Genomic DNA, 16,536 nt, shown 5'->3' with positions numbered 1-16,536 from the left:
TATATATGTCTGTGTCTGTGTCTGTGTGAATATATATGTGTACAGTCATGTATTTCGTACTGTTTAATTGTGTAACTAAGTGTATTTGTATATAGGTATATATATATGTTTGTGTGTTTGTGTGTGTGTGTTGTGTGCATGCGCGTGTATATACTGTGTATTGAAGATTCTGAAAGATGCGATTGAGTTCCAGTTCTCTTTTAGGTATACCTATGCATTATCAGGTGTTTTGTTTTTATTGAAATACACGAGTGTATATTTATGCTGTGCATGTGTCTGTGCATGTGACTATATATATGTGCGTGTGCGTGTGTGTGTGTGTTGTATGTTTGTTTGTTTGTTTCTTAGCGTCCGCAAGATACGATTGGTTCCGAGGTGATGGTGTTCTGGGGCAGAAGAGTATACTCTTTGAACTTCCTATTAGACTTAATGCGCATCTGTACAGAGACTCTACCTTCCCAAAGTGGACACAAGACATACTGTGCTAAGAGAATTGGAGTCTTCAATATTTGTTCTCTATCAAGCGTACAGCGGTGCCTGTGTACGCTTGTTCATCTCTAATTTGCTTCCCGTACACGCGAGAGAGAGAGAAAGACGAGTTTTACTGGAAGAAACTGCTGCGTACATCCACCCCTAAATATACAGCCACACACTTGATCACGAGGTTAAGAGCTGGAGGTATATACTATTGTGCTTTATATCATATAAACAGGCGAATGCTCCCTCACAGAAAAGAGGACGTTATGACGCGGCAAGCCAAATTGCACTGTAGCAAACTGCGTACATTCACTCTAAATCCTCAAGTCATAGCCGAAACATACGCACACACACCCTGAATTTTCTACCATGTCTTGTGCACACACAAACAGAGGCGAAATCACCCCCAAAGATCAGATTATGACGCGACAAGACGAGTTGCGTATGAAGAAGTGTCTGTATGCCATGCAGCGTAGCTCAGACCCACCTGTGGTCACGCACAACCTTATCAACGATGCCAAAGACGATGTCATGAATGCGCTGAGGAAATGTCAGGTGTGTCTGTGTCTGTGTCTGTGTCTGTGTCTGATGAAGTCCTTGCAGAAATTAAGATCGAGAGTTTCTTCTTGCTTATCGGTAGTTCGCTCAACGTACTGGCTTCGAGATTATATAAGTTTGTGTATGTATGTATTCATGTATATATGTATGTATGTATATATGTTTCTGAGTCTGTGTCTGTGTCTGTATATATACTCATATTGTATAAATTTAACGTGGTGTACCGAATGAATATTTTGCTAGTGGGACTCCAAGAATAACATATTTTAGACCATCCCGCAGAATTTGTCTTTCCATATGTGTGAACGTATTATATAATTTCCATTTCATTTTTGGTATTATAAACGTCTGTGTGTGTATTTCCTAACAATAGGCTCTCTTATCTTATATCCTGTGTTTGTGTATGCTTCAGCTACTCAATAGAAAAGACGACCGAGTTAAGGTGATCTTCCATCCAGAGTTTGTCAAGTCCACATCACCCCTACTGCCATTAGACTACGATGACTTTGTTCGAGGTATGTATGCTTGGTTCATAATTAATTAGTGGTTTTTATATTTCTGTTTGTTCGAGGTATGTATGCTTGGTTCATAATTAATTAGTGGTTTTTATATCTCTGTTTGTTCGAGGTATGTATGCTTGGTTCATAGTTAATTAGTGGTTTTTATAGTTATGTTCGAATAAGAACGTGTGGCATACAAATGTGTTTACATCACACGTTGTTCACTGCGCGTTGCTAGGGGCAGAGCGTCTAGTTGGTTGCTACGCACGCCTGTCGTTCATTGGAACATTGATGAATAAATACAACCTATTCTTAAATATTGTATGAGCTGAGTATTTATAACCTAGTCGATAAGTATTGCATATCAGTTGAAGGAGTTACGTGGTGCTATAGCATAGCTTCGTACCTTTTACTGTGATGGCTGATTTATAATGAAGCAATAGGTTACGCCCGAATGATATAATCTCCGACGATAAATCAGGACGCGGGATATATATATCTATATCTATATCTATATTTGCGTGTGTGTATGTATGTTTGTGTGTGTGTGTGTATGCGTATGTATGTATGTATGTATGTATGTATGTGTGTGTGTATTATGGCTGAATATATGTATGTGTGTATATACATATATATATATGTGTGTGTGTGTGTGTGTGTGTGTGTGTACACGACTACATACAACACTACCCCCAGTGGGATCGTTCCGTGAGTTGGCATTGTGCACAATGTTTTTAGGAGTGCACTTTGGCTCTACTCGATCAGGCCAAGTAGTAGTGGTTATTTGACTTTGTCCTACTCGATCAGGCCAAGTAGTAGTGGTTATTTGACTTTGTCCTACTCGATCAGGCCAAGTAGTAGTGGTAATTTGACTTTGTCTTACTCGATCAGGCAAAGGAGTAATAGTAATTTGACTTTGTCCTACTCGATCAGGCAAAGTAGTAGTAGTAATTGGACTTTGTGGACACGAGGTAGCATAAAATCGTGCCGCATTCATCCTGGGAGTTACTTACTTAAAATGACCAGGATTTATTTATAGCTATACTATGAGAGTCGGCTGGTTAGGGCATATGTTCTTATTTTAATCTTATGCGAATGTTATTGTTTGCTTACTAACCGTATTTAGGGTGTCATATGGGAGTGTTTCCTTCATACTACGAACCGTGGGGCTACACACCGGCGGAATGCACAGTCATGGGAGTGCCTTCTATCACGTCCAACTTGTCGGGTTTCGGTCTATTTATGGAGGAACACGTCCACGAACCGGGTATGTCACTTTATCACCCTATGCTTGTTATGGATTCAAATTCATGTATAAATAAATGTGTGTGTGCGTATATGCGTGCGTATATGTGTGCGTATATGCGTGCGTGTGCATTTGTATGTTTCTATGGATATGTATGTATAGGTATAGATGTATATATATTGTTATATTATTATATTATTATGTTATATATATACGTATGTATATATCTATATACGTATATGTATATATATATATGTAATGCATTTCTTCATATAAACATATCAGTCTATTTGAAGAAAACTACACACCTGGGCCAGGTATGTCACAAAGATACTTCTTGCTTTCCGTTTATGCCCGTTCAGATATTGGCTTCTGCATGGATCAATATCATTCTTGATTTAATTTATGCTAAATTCGATATCACGGCATGCATATGTTCTAAAATGCGCTTGACTCTCTTTGAATGTAGTCGCGTGCGCTATTTCTGTATGAAACTAGGTCGTCAGCATACCCGATCTCTTTTGTCTAGTCCAATTACGTTTATGTTTATTGTGCTATATGCAGGTGTTCTTGTACACAACCCCTTGAGAAGAATTGGTACGTTTATTGTACTGTAGCGTGCACGATTCGAATAATATATTGCGCCGGCATCATTCTCGCTTAGCTTTGACGGTCTTCGCATCCGTTTATTATTCAGCATTATACGGTATTTGTTTGTTTGTTTTTTATTACGCCTCCAACCTATTTACACCGTTTAAGATGTGCATGAATAAATATAGCACTAAAATAAATACGTTTATTGTACAGATTCGTACGGTAGCTATGTGAGTATTGTTGCTCCTTCGCTCTATTCACTACTCTATGGTTTTTTGGCTGCGTTTGCTGTGCAGATGTGTGTGCGGTAGTTATGTACATGTTACTTCTCCTGCGCTCTATTCAATACTCTATGGTTTTTTGGCTGCGTTTATTGTGCAGAATCATACAGTATATATGTACATATTGCTGCTCCTACTCACTACTTTATGGTCTTATATACGTTTACTGTGCAGAATCATACGGTATCTATGTAGTTGACCGCCGGTTCAAATCACCTGACGAGTCGGCAAATCAGTTGGTAGACTTTATGTATGATTTCACCGTCATGGAGCAGCGTCAGCGAATCCAACTCAGGAATCGGAATGAGGTGGGTAAAAGGTGGGAGTGGATTCTGTTCATCAGTTTTTACCTACTTTAGGATGAGTAATATGTTTAGTGTGTGTTTGAACTTGGAGTTTTGTGTCAGTGTAGTTTAGGTACACAATATTTTGCGACTTGCACAGATAGGCTGATGCGATATGGTTCAATGTTATACGTATCCTTCCTTTAGTATGTGTACGTATACGGCACGTTTTCCCATTCCTAAAGCCCTATTCATCCTGAACTGTACCTATTTCTGTCGCAATCAACCATACTTCCGTTAGTGCACCTTCGTTTGAAGGCAGATTCAAGTATCATACTAGGACACTTTGACGGTGGGAGGGATCCGTACAGGTAGCACAATACATTTCGGCGCAAAGTATCGCATACACTCCTCGTAGTACTTCCCAAATGGACTCATTGAGACTTGTTATGGTTTCGGTTAATATGAGGTGCTGAGCGCCCTACCAACTACAGCCCAGACGTACACGAGGATCACACCAATTCCCTGAACTGGCGCGAATGTCACGTCACGTTGTATAGGTACAATTTAAATTGCACAGCCGAGAAACGCGAGAGAATCATACAACGCCTGTACTAAGCCCAAACATCATGCTGACGCTTATGCTCATAGCTCCACTCATACTCGTATTCCTTGTCTGTAGCGTCTGTCCGATATACTTGACTGGGGTAAACTAGGCTTGTACTACAAAAAGGCCCGAGATCTTGCCATTCGCAGATCTTTTGGCGACGACTCTGCGCCCGCCCCTGTCAAAGTGGATAAGGTGTGTGTGTGTTTAGTAGCTTGTTCCGCACTGGTTTTCTTCTGTACTTGAGCTCGAGGTTTACAGGTGTTTTAACATCTTCAGATTTGAATAATTCTAGATGGGACGAGTTGTTTCACTAGATCATGAGATACAGTGTGTGCCTCCTGGGCTGCTGTTAATAGATTGTCCTAGGGTTGGCTACGTTGTTATTCATGTTAGAAGCGTCCGCCGATAAAATATGATTTCTTTTTTAATAATGTGTAACCTAGCACTTTTGCATATACTCTGTATCAATATGTTACGCAGGAGCCGGTCATGTACGTTACGTTTTGCTATTAGTATAGAAACATATTCTACTCCTTGTGTGGGTTAAAAGTTTTTTGTTCTTATAAGTAAACTAGAATAAAATGGAGAGATAATATTTCACCTGATGCTGACCGAGCGTTGGGGGGGGTAAGATATACAGCAAGCAGCATGTTGCGCACGCTGTTAGGGACACTCGCGCTGAACAAACTCCGTTTGCATCTCACACTGGCTAGGATAGCAACCTCTAACAGGCTACTATAGCAATCTCTAACACCTCACTTTATTTGTCTTGCGATTTCTTATCAGGTTCAACCACCCAAATCACCCAAGCTGTCCATGGCTCAGCTGAATTTGATTGACGACGATGATAGTGACGAGGATGAGAGTGCGGCGGCTGCGCGCGAGTTTAATTCAAATGCTCTCAATCAGACTACAGAACAGAAAGAGTTCAATGCGAGTCAGCATTAATTAACATGGCTGCATGCCAGGCAACTATCGGACCTTACCTTAATTATATTTGACCACCGCATGGACGTGTGGATGTTGCCAAATCGTTGTCCTTGTGGGCAAACCTGCTACACTTAGACGACACGGGATAGCAAACCAATCGTTGATACATAGGAGATGGTTCAATTGTCTAGGCATCCTTACAGCTTTTGCCTTGCATCCACAAAAAAATTCAACAGCAAAGAATTATAGTATACAAATAATATTAATAAAATCTACTTGATGTTCGCGACCGCGTGCAGCTGATTACAAGCATATGCTTTCGCTTTGTGTATCTTATTTTCTAGTTTAACGGGTGTACTTGCTTCACCGCACACTTCAGTGTCGTACTGTTTTCTTTGCCATTTCGATGAAGATATGAAACCGAGTTTGTAGTCTGCGTTCCTCTCACCAAATAGGACTATTTGAAGTCAAAATTTCAATTGAAACTGTCGTTCAACTGCCTGTCTATATTTGACGTTTTCAGAAGCGATTATAGCTAGCAATATGTTGCATCCAAAATGCAATACACGACGACTAGAAAATAGGGTCTATATTGTGAGAAAATTATCCAGTCCAGATACTTTTGGTCCGATTTTGACGACCCAAATCCTGGCCACTACAGCAATTAACCCCAAGTCCAACCCAATCGGTCATTGGTGTCTGAAGAACGAATAGCAACTCATCGCTTATCTAGCTATGTAGTCAGCCTTCAGCCTCACAATGTGCGATCATCCGGTAAGTGAAGGTAAAAAATATGTAGTAAATCAGTATGAGATGCGATGTTGTTATCATCAATAGTATGAAATAATCCACACGTTGACAATCAGGCTGTTGGGGAAAAAAAATAGATTTGCTGACATCATTTCACAGACAAAGAGCTGTAGCGCAAGGATAATGTTAAGCCTATAGACACCCGCACTTCATTGATCCTCATGCTGCTTTTATTTGGAAAGAATAGGTGACTATTTATTTATTACTATCCACTATTAGATGACTTCAAAAATTGACTATTAAGGAATCTGTGGCAAAAGTTCTTGTACCGGAGGTACAACTTGCGCAATAGACATACATGGCGTTGAAACTTACTTTGCAGACATATATACCAGTAGCCGCCGCCTGAGTATAATATACTTTTCAGACAACCTCCTGGACGGTGTAACTATCCTGTATTTGGCTGTCATCAATGTCTGCAACCTATGCCACAGGGTATTATATATTACATTTGTGAAGTGGAGATCCGGAATTCTTCCAATAGTAACGGCATGCCTTTTAAAAAGATACAGTTTAATTCATCCAACGCAGGATCACGTCTCATTTCAATCAGTGCATCCGTGTGATAGGAATGTACAGGGCCCGTTTAATTGTATTGTTTGTAATATACAAAATAGATGTGTAGAGTACCGCAATTTCTCGCGTGAATAGAGTCCGCTTTGAAATGTATTGTACGCGGACTAGGGTTATGTATTCAAAAGGGTTCCTATATCAATTGTTGTACTTTGCGTCCAACCACATACCTAATGTTTGTAAGAAATAGATGTTTACTTTGACATATGTTAGACACGGATGTCTTTGTGCAGCTCATAAACACCTGGTATATAACGTTGGCCCAGATTATCTATCAAGCCAAGTTCAGGAGTCTTGCAATATCCGCTTCATAATAAGCAGGCTCGCGGCGTGGCACCGTTTGCAAAACCCGCCACCTCTAGATTAAAGAACAAAAAAAAATGGATACCACCGTTTATATGTATCGGAAATCGCACCAATGCAGAATATAAATAAAGGACAACATACACCGTCGAGCATTGTTTACAAGACCAAAGAGCGGTAGTTTTGTACACCAAAAATAAATACGGCATATAGCCGATGTGGGCATGGAAAATATGCGTGATAATCATCCGACAAGGTCGGTGTTCGCAGAGAGTTTTCATCGAGGTAGAATGAAAAACGTGACATGACAATCTTCGAGAAGAATTCAACCAGCCACCCATAGACTTTGATGTAGGTTGGCTGTAATAGCATCCGCATCACAACTAGACCAGCCGTAGCACGTACCACCTGTGATACTTCCCGCTATGGCTAGCCAGGATATCTCAAATACATCAGTTGTGTGGTACAGTATCGGGCAGCCTCCAACTTCGCTCCAAAACAGAATCGCGGACGACAACCTCACCCTTCTTGGTATCACGTTCAAAATATCTCAGACTGACTCAGCCCAGATTACCACTACGAGTGTGGGCCAGCTTTATTCCACGCAATACATCATAACTAGATCAGTAGTAGCACGTACTACCTATGATACTTCCCGCTATGGCTAGCCAGGATATCGCAAATACATCAGTTGTGTGGTGTAGTATCGGGCAGCCTCCAACTTCGCTTCAAAAAAGAATTGCGAACGACAACCTCACCCTTCTTGGTATCACGTTCAAAATATCGCAGACTGGCTCAGCCCATATTACCACAACGAGTGTGGGCCAGCTTTATTCCACGCAATGGCACACAGGTTTTAGTTCTCACCCAATGGTTGAGGTATTCCGTATACATCGCCGTGAACTAACGCACCGTATGTCTTCCATCGTTACATCACTCGCCCCGAGCTTCTCGCGGCAGTTTAATCATCTTAACTTCCCTTCAATTTACCCAGAACCTCTCCAACGAATACGAAGTCTGTTATGAAGACAAAAAAAATTATAAATTGAAATATATGTTATTATCCCTTATTATGATACTGTTGATGTATACTATATATTTAAAAGCTGTGTTAAAGGTTGAGACGAAGTGGTGCGCGGTCATCCGAAAACTTCGAACTATTCTCCACATGTTCATTAGAGTTTGGTCTAGCACTCAGGCCTTGCTATAACCGTTCAAATAATATCTCAACCGATTGAGGGTCTTCGGAGGCTTCAATACTATTTGTCTATGGGCGACCGGTATATCGCGTAGAGGTTTGTGACCCCTACTTCATCTGACACATTCCACTTGGGCCCCATCAGTTGGTGATGCGTTTAGCTTCGAATCTTTATTGGAAGTTTGTCACAGTTGACAGCTCGGTATACGAGTCTTTTTTTGCATGGGCCATCAGGCTCCCCCACCAGATTGCTGCTGTCCAAAAGGGCAAGATTGAATACTCCCTCGGCTTCCTTCCTGCCCTGTTTCTTTATCACTTGACCCACGAGGACTTCGGGCGGTCAGGATTTCCGGCGACCTGATAGTCCAAGAAACCCGAAGGAGATTTTTCCTTCGACTAAGTTAATTCGCTGTTACATTCTGCTTCTTTGGCGGGTATGCTAGCGCTGTGAGCCAATTGGTCTCCTTGGTATGGCAGATCAGTGCAAGGTTTCGTAATTGAGAGTTCATCAATTTGGAAGGACTCCGTCGCTTCCGGGGGCCATGCATGGCTGTCGAGGAATCTGTCATTAACAGAACTAGTGTTCGTAATTCCAGGACAGCGATCGGCCACTTCGCCTAGCTCTGGTCCCATTGGCCAGCGAACGTATAGGTCTGGCCTTGAGTGTATAGGGTCGCACCAAGATCTATCTTCGATGCGTCCCCAGTCAGTCCTGCGCTCGGCTCCTGAAGTCAGATCGCACGACGTCGAAATTTGTCAGTGATGTGTTTAGCTTCCTCACTTTCTTGAATAAAGAACCGACAGTCTGACTTTCGGATGTGTCAGCTGCACACCCTGCTGTATCTTCGCCAAGAAGGGTCGGATGTTGTGTACTGCAAACGCAGCCCATTGTAGTACTCCCAGGTAAGAGCGCCACAGTTTGAGAGGAATTTTCCTTTAATTGTGGAAATGACGGAACAGATCGAGGTCGTCATCTGAACTATTTTCGCCGTCGCTCAAACCCTGTTCTTCAGGTCTATGATTACTACCATGTGATTTAGACACTGAACTAAAACTTTCCACACCCCTCATTTTGTGGCGCATTGTATGTTGGGGCTGACCGAATGAGTGCGAAGTCTTTAATATGTTATCCAACTTAAAGCTTCGCAGATTTGTCCTCCCCTTCCTTTTCACGGGCGGCCTTGTCGTTGTTTGCTTTCTGTTTTTGTATGAATGAACTATAGCTAGTTCATGTTGCTTGTTCACTTAATTGTCGTACAGTTTCTGTAGCAATGGGTCGAATTGATTAAATTTGTATGTCGGATGTTTTAGTAGGGCGGCAAAGTTTTCACCCTTACTACCGCGTAATTTCTTGAGGTCTAACGTAAATTTGAAGTCGCGTAGTAGATCAACGATAAGATCAATGAGCGCTGCCCGTTAAAGTTCGCCTGTGTGCACGTTCTGTTGGATTTGCTTTAGTTGGTATATGGCAAAGTTGTACCAACCGTCGATGCGTAAAAATTTATCGTGTACGGTGTCCTTCTCTTCGTTGTAATAGCTGTTGGCAGTACACGAGTCTTTGGTTGGTCCCTTTGAGAAAGAAATATCCTCTATAAAGCCTGAGTTTGGAACTATCCTTGTGGATATTCTTTCTTCGGCAGGTCTCACGTTGTCTTGTAGTGCAACGACAATTTTTAGATTTGAAATTCGCCCCAGAGGTGGCTTGATTGGATCTTGATTTACAATTACTGAAGTAGGCGCTAGTTGAGATTTTAGGCTTGCTGTTCGTGATGCAAATGGCTAGAGTTGTTTGTGGTATGATCCCCAAAATTCCGGTAATTGGTGCTCACGATTTCTGAAGTAGGCGCTAGTTGAGATTTTAGGCTTGCTGTTTGTGATGCAAGTGGATAAGAGTTGTTTTGTGGTATGATCCCCAGAATCCCGGTAATTGGTGCTCACGATTTTCATTCATACAAACGGGCCACACTCTACGTGCATCAAAATGACATTAAACACCTCGATCAAATGTGTACATTGGATGCAGACGAAATCAATTAACGGGTTATATTACACCAGTAAACGCACCGGGCACAACAGTGCCATGGGAAAAATGATTGGAAAATCAAGAGGAGTCTATCAGACAAACCCTAATCCCCCAATACTAAAAAAAGCTGTGCGCTGTATACAACCGCACATACCAAAAGTAGTGTGTAAACATCCATGAAGGGGATATTGTATTGGCTCGCTATCAAGGTGAAATAAGTATATTGACAGCACCATATGGCGGTCCATACAAAATAGGAAGCAAAAAGGGCAACGGGTATCTTGTCTGTAACCTTGATGAGACTAAAGCCCAGAACTAATCGGACTCATAAATGGCCAACGCCTTAGAAGAATTCGTTCCCAATAGTCAAATACCACCAACTGAAGAATCACAATTCTTTAAACCATCGGCCATCCAACCGAGGCGATGGATCCCACCCAGGAGTACTTACTGCTATAGACAGATAGAGAGCGCAATAGGACACATGAAGCAGACATAGCAGGCGCTGATGGTTTTACACTTTTCCGACAACGCGCGAGCGAAGGTAGACCAGACTGAAGAAGCAAGCATAAATGAGCACTGAAGAACGAACAGCGAACGACAGGAATCACATGAGGCGGAAAATTAAATCAGTTTCACTAATACGAAAAGAAATACATCCCTTGCCTTGTAGCATGCTATGGGTTGCGAGTTGTACAGTCGGGTCTTAACTTAGGTTAATAGCAAGGTAAATAGTTTATAACAATAAATAATGGTGGCAGGTTTCCATCTTAATCGCCTAGAGAACAGTATTTTCCCTGTATTAAAGCATCAAGTTCAAAAAATATTGGTACCATGAGATGTCATTTTCCACCACTTCACAAGCTCAGACGTGCAAAGTTGGAGCTGTACCATCGAGGCACTAGAATATCAGAAAAGCCGTTCCAGATTTCAAAACCACAGGACTACCAAACACTGAATTTTGGGTCCGGATCCAGTATTACTGATATTAGAGTCATCAGAAAAACAGCGACAATACCTATAAAGGATACTGGGATCCCGCGTGTGGGAGAAGCACTCAAGTAGAATCTGAGTCTAGCAAAGAAACAACTCAATACGACTCCGACAGCCAAGACTTTTGCTTAGCTAAACTTGAGAAGAGGTCTATTGTTTCCTTTAGTCGTATCTTATCAGTCACTCTCAAACACTAAAACAGTCACCGAATGAAAATTGAGCTACATTATCTGAGTAAGTGTCCACGTGATAATTAGCAACCATGCAATGTTACAGGATGTCTCTGATGTGGCGATGTATTCAGCCAATTCAGAGCTCCAACTTGCAGTATATAGGCATTAACGCGAGTGAAGACAACGAACCCAGTCGAAGTCGGTATATACCAATAGACTTTCACCATGAATGGTATACAATGTTAAAGAGTGATCGGTAATGCTCGCAAAATAACTGAAAATACGATTGAAGGAAAGGGGTATACTATCGTAAATATAGCGGCAAAAGCAACGAGTTGGTTTAAAACGGTAGCAATGTTGTATTGCTGCGAAGCCCAAGGCGCCCCATATTTTACGGTATATATTTGCCAGAAGCGCTGATGAACCTGCAAGGGCAACATGATGATTGCCATTGTCACGGAAGGACCATAAGTTTGAGAAAGGAATTGAATATCACACTAAGCGAATTTAATTGAGCAATTAGAAAATGTACACGTAAATCGGTATGTACATTTAGTGACTTTACCATATAGGCCCTGTACATTTAGAGTATTTCCTCTTATTTTAGTACCGGACTAAAGGACTGGATCGGATAGAACATTATGGAAATTAAAAGAGAGAAAACGATGACTTACTTGATGACAACATAACCTAGTAACTACGAGACCGAAAATATAGGTACGGATATTATTATTTTTTATCCGCGGCTGAAGAAGATCAGGAACGTGATTAATAAATACAGCAGGTGCGCCGTTAAATAACGGCACTTCTGACTGAATTCACTTATTCAGATTTGACACTTTTTGCTAAGCTATACTCAGAGTTGACTACATTTTTGAATGACCGAGCGACTGTATTTATTACATTATTACGCTGTTAACTGAACTCAAATTAGATACTTTTTTTTAACCACGACGAATGGACCTACTACTAAACTGGTACCTGAGGTGGGCAAGAAATCCTGTAGTGTATTGTTGAAACGACTGCTAGGAGTTCATCGACTATTGCCTGCGATATGTGCTAAGGAGGTGACAGTGTTATCCACTGAGCTAACACCGGATGAAGTTAAGACGAAATCTACTAGGCTTGACACTCGATTTCAACGTTCGACAAGGTCAAACAACGTATTGAATGGATTCCTGGCCGGGATGGTCACTTGGGAGATGCTAGCGCACGTGTATACAGGAAGCTACAGAGATTATTCGGCATTTTCCCATGACCCGACCGAGATGGTGCCCAAGTACAACGGCAAAGGTATCAAGGGTGGCAAAGTATTGGAACCAAAGGTCGGGATATATGAGAACGTTATGACCCTGGACTTTGCCAGTATGTATCCGTCCATCATTATGGGTTACAACATGTGCCCCAGCAACCATTTCAACTATGTCGATACATCTACATCTACATCTACATCTACATCTACAAAAAAGATGGACAAGAAGACGAAGACGAAGATGAGGTACTAGTGGTTGACTCGATGTGTACGGACCCCGATTTCGACTTTGACGTTCAGAGCTCCAAGTTGAGGGTAAAGTACTTTGACTATGATTCAGAGGCCGATATGGTTGTGGGATACCTTAATAGCCTTAACCAGTGCGAGACACGTGTACGTCTGGGATATAATTCGCAGAACTTTGATTGGGTATGGATGTCCCGGGCCCTGAATGACAAGGAGGACCTGTTGAAGAAGTACTATAGTCGTAACTGGTACTACGATAATGAGTTTGGGGAGATCCGTCTTCGATCAGTGGGCCATTTCGACGTGTACAAGTTGGACACCGAGCGTTTGACTAACTTGCCCGACGACAAGCTGAACACGGCCAAGCACCTGAATCTTGGGGGTAAGTTTGATATGACATATTCGGAGACGTACCGTGCCAACTTTTTGAAGGCCACGGATCCTGACTTGTATTGGAAAACGACCGAGTACTGTATGCAAGACGCCAGTTGGTGGTCCGAATTGCTACAGACCAGCATTACATAACGAAGTTCTACATGCGCGCGGCTGCCTACAAGAGTTCATTCTCGCGCCAATTTGGGTGTGGGATGAATTCGTCCGTACACGACTGAATTGCCTACACATGTATGGAACCGGGCATTGCATTTTCCCATGACCCGACCGAGATGGTGCCCAAGTACAACGGCAAAGGTATCAAGGGTGGCAAAGTATTGGAACCAAAGGTCGGGATATATGAGGACTTTGCCAGTATGTATCCGTCCATCATTATGGGTTACAACATGTGCCCCAGCAAACATTACAACTATGTCGATACATCTACATCTACATCTACATCTACATCTACATCTACGCTTACATCTACGTCTACATCTGGGTCAGTGAACATCTACGTCTACATCTGGGTCAGTGACAACGACAACGACAACGACAACGACAACTTCTCAGCAACCAGAATCACTTCCAACCGGTGGTGCCAATAATACTGGCGCAGACATGAACATGAATAATCTCGATATAGAATGGTTCGTGACCCAGGGCGACCTTATAGAGGGATTTGATCAGAAGCTACAGGGTGACATTCTGCACATGATGACCCGTTTTCTTGAACGGCGCAAGGTCGCACGGGCAAAGTATGCAGACCTGAACGACCGCCGGATTGAAGAACATATGATCGGCAACCCCAAGGTGAAGACCATGAAGGTCATGTATATTGCACAGCAGTTGGCCTACAAGGTATGCGCTAATGAGATATATGGGCAACTGTTCAATCGGGCCAGGGGCTGGAATCGTATAGCTTTCCCGTATGTGGGCGCTGCCATCACCGCCAAGGGCCGTAATCTGGTTGATACCATAGTCCAATTGACTAAAGATTCAGAGTATGACTTTGAGGTCATTTCGGCGATACGGATTCGATCTTTGTATTTTGTTCCCAATCCGGGATCAATCGAACTTTGATCGAAGACCAGGCCAGGGAATTGGCCAAATACATTACGAAACAATTGGACCGGCCACATATCTGCCTAAAATATGAAAACAGGCTATATGACAGGTTCCTTATGATATCCCGCAAACGGTATATTGGTAAGCAGAGTACCAAAAAGGAGTTTGATATCAAGAGTCTCAACTTGGTGTGATCGGACTCCATCCAGTGTGTCTATCTTAGAGTATATTCTAAACCCCACTACCCGTGAGCAAAAGTTCCATGTCATATACGAGACGTGTATATCCAAGCTGGTCAAGGGTCTGGTATATATGGCCAACGCGTCACGCCCAGCAGTTTTGTCCAGAACGCCGTATTCAGAGCGTGTACGATAAGGTGGCGTTCCAAAAGAAGGCACTCCAAGAGTTTAAGCTGACCTGTGGCGACCCTGTATCGGTGTCCGATATGCAGATACGGGGCATTGTGGCTGGACGATTGAATCTGGACTATGTAGATGGGAACAACTTGACCCAACTAGGCGTCCACGATGGTACTGACGATTCAGATCATGAGACCGTTGGTAATGGTGGTGGTGGTAGTGGTGGGAACGAGGGTGACAGGTTCGTATTCCTGCGCTTCAACGTGGCCAAGTTTAAGGCCATTAATCGATCCATCACAAGTACTATTATGGCCAAGCACTTGGATCGTATGGTGCAGGAGTTGACTATACTGCGCTCCAGGGACCCCGATACGACCATTACGGAATTCGACCGTCTCCGGACAGTACACATTACTACGGGCCCAAAGAACAACACAAGGTCGACGATCAGTCTATTTGAGAATGTGGACCATGAGAAGGATGTTTTGGACGTCCGTTATTACGCCAACTGGCTCATCAAGGCGACCGCGAATATCTGGGACCTGTTCGGTATAAACCGATCCGTCATGTTATATCTGGCACGTCTGGTCATTGTGTTGGACCTCATGACCGAGTCTATCATGTCTCTTATACCGCGGCCACCGCCAATGGAAGGCCTAGATGTCACGGAAGTGTGGACCGATATGTCGCAGTTTGATAGCATGATGAACAGGTACAAACGGGGGAAGCCGATCCCCAATACACCAAGCGCCAAGATGCTACTAGATACGTGCCGCGATTCATATCGGACCCTAACTGACTCCAAGACATACCCCAACTTGGTTGGGACATGGAAAAGGTACGTCGATATGAGGCCTATGTACTGTCTGTGCCACGGGTGGATGAAGGACATAGCCGATCTGAGACGTTCCACATGGCGCAATGAGCTCATCTCTAAGAACTTCTGGACCAAAGGCCGTATTAAGCGACCAGATACAACCCCTATAGTCATAAGTGTCGTGGCCTGATACATGCCGTGGCACCCGATGACTTGGACCGCTCCGAGCCCATGGTAACTTTACTGCGCTCAACAAGTTGGATTACAGCTGGTCACACCGATTTCCCGTTGACGAGAATAATTTGCCGGCTAACTCAAGTATCAAGCACTCCCTAGCCGAGAAGCGATACTATGCTAGTGTGTCAATTACTGGAACGAGTTGCCCAACGCCCCGTAATGGCGACTACACCGTAATCGCATGTGGCAAGCTCATTGTCCCACCTAACGGCAACTTGCCCAGAGGGTTCGACGACTTGAATATGTACATCCAGATATATATGTATCAGCTCAAGACGAAGACTCATAAGCGCCGAGTTCTAAACTTGGGGACCTGGGTAGTATGTACTACATGCTGCAGTGGCAATTTATGACCACGGCATGTATACGCGTACTGAGCCGCCGCCAATCGTCCGCCTCGGCTGGCACTCATACCCATGTTCCGACAAGTACCGCTCAACATACACCCCGTAAGAGAGCCAATTTGGTCAAGCCGATGTACAGCATGGAAATCATCACGTTAATGCCGCCGGGGCACCGAGCTGAGGAATCCTTGACGGCGTTCAATGGCATTGGCCAGTACGAGATGGTCAAGGAGACGACCAAGGACAACGTACAGGTCTTTGCAACGTATACGGGTCTGCATATTATAG

General features: G+C 43.1%; 4 protein-coding genes across 4 annotated transcripts; all 4 read left to right on the top strand.

Annotated features, from left to right (window-relative positions):
* Positions 1 to 576: 576 nt before the first annotated feature.
* On the top strand, positions 577 to 5,794 carry SARC_06926 (hypothetical protein). The gene is made up of 7 exons (XM_014299151.1): positions 577 to 678; positions 870 to 1,032; positions 1,448 to 1,550; positions 2,662 to 2,802; positions 3,831 to 3,964; positions 4,623 to 4,742; positions 5,337 to 5,794. Exons 2-7 carry the CDS (start codon positions 898 to 900, stop codon positions 5,496 to 5,498), a joined length of 795 nt encoding a protein of 264 aa, XP_014154626.1. The 5' UTR covers positions 577 to 678; positions 870 to 897; the 3' UTR covers positions 5,499 to 5,794.
* Positions 5,795 to 12,821: 7,027 nt separating this feature from the next.
* Positions 12,822 to 13,576, top strand: SARC_06925 (hypothetical protein; the record flags this gene model as incomplete). Its single annotated transcript, XM_014299150.1, has 2 exons — positions 12,822 to 12,918; positions 13,023 to 13,576. 2 exons carry the CDS (start codon positions 12,822 to 12,824, stop codon positions 13,574 to 13,576), a joined length of 651 nt encoding a protein of 216 aa, XP_014154625.1.
* Positions 13,577 to 13,716: 140 nt separating this feature from the next.
* On the top strand, positions 13,717 to 14,506 carry SARC_06924 (hypothetical protein; the record flags this gene model as incomplete). Its single annotated transcript, XM_014299149.1, has 2 exons — positions 13,717 to 13,798; positions 13,959 to 14,506. 2 exons carry the CDS (start codon positions 13,717 to 13,719, stop codon positions 14,504 to 14,506), a joined length of 630 nt encoding a protein of 209 aa, XP_014154624.1.
* Positions 14,507 to 14,753: 247 nt separating this feature from the next.
* Positions 14,754 to 15,857, top strand: SARC_06923 (hypothetical protein; the record flags this gene model as incomplete). The annotated part of the gene is made up of 1 exon (XM_014299148.1): positions 14,754 to 15,857. One exon carries the CDS (start codon positions 14,754 to 14,756, stop codon positions 15,855 to 15,857), a length of 1,104 nt encoding a protein of 367 aa, XP_014154623.1.
* Positions 15,858 to 16,536: the final 679 nt, after the last annotated feature.

Source organism: Sphaeroforma arctica (assembly GCF_001186125.1).
Source record: "Sphaeroforma arctica JP610 unplaced genomic scaffold supercont1.520, whole genome shotgun sequence".
NCBI classification, from domain to species: Eukaryota; class Ichthyosporea; order Ichthyophonida; genus Sphaeroforma; species Sphaeroforma arctica.
Note: the sequence above shows the minus strand (reverse complement) of the source record. Positions and strands in the feature narration are given on the sequence as shown.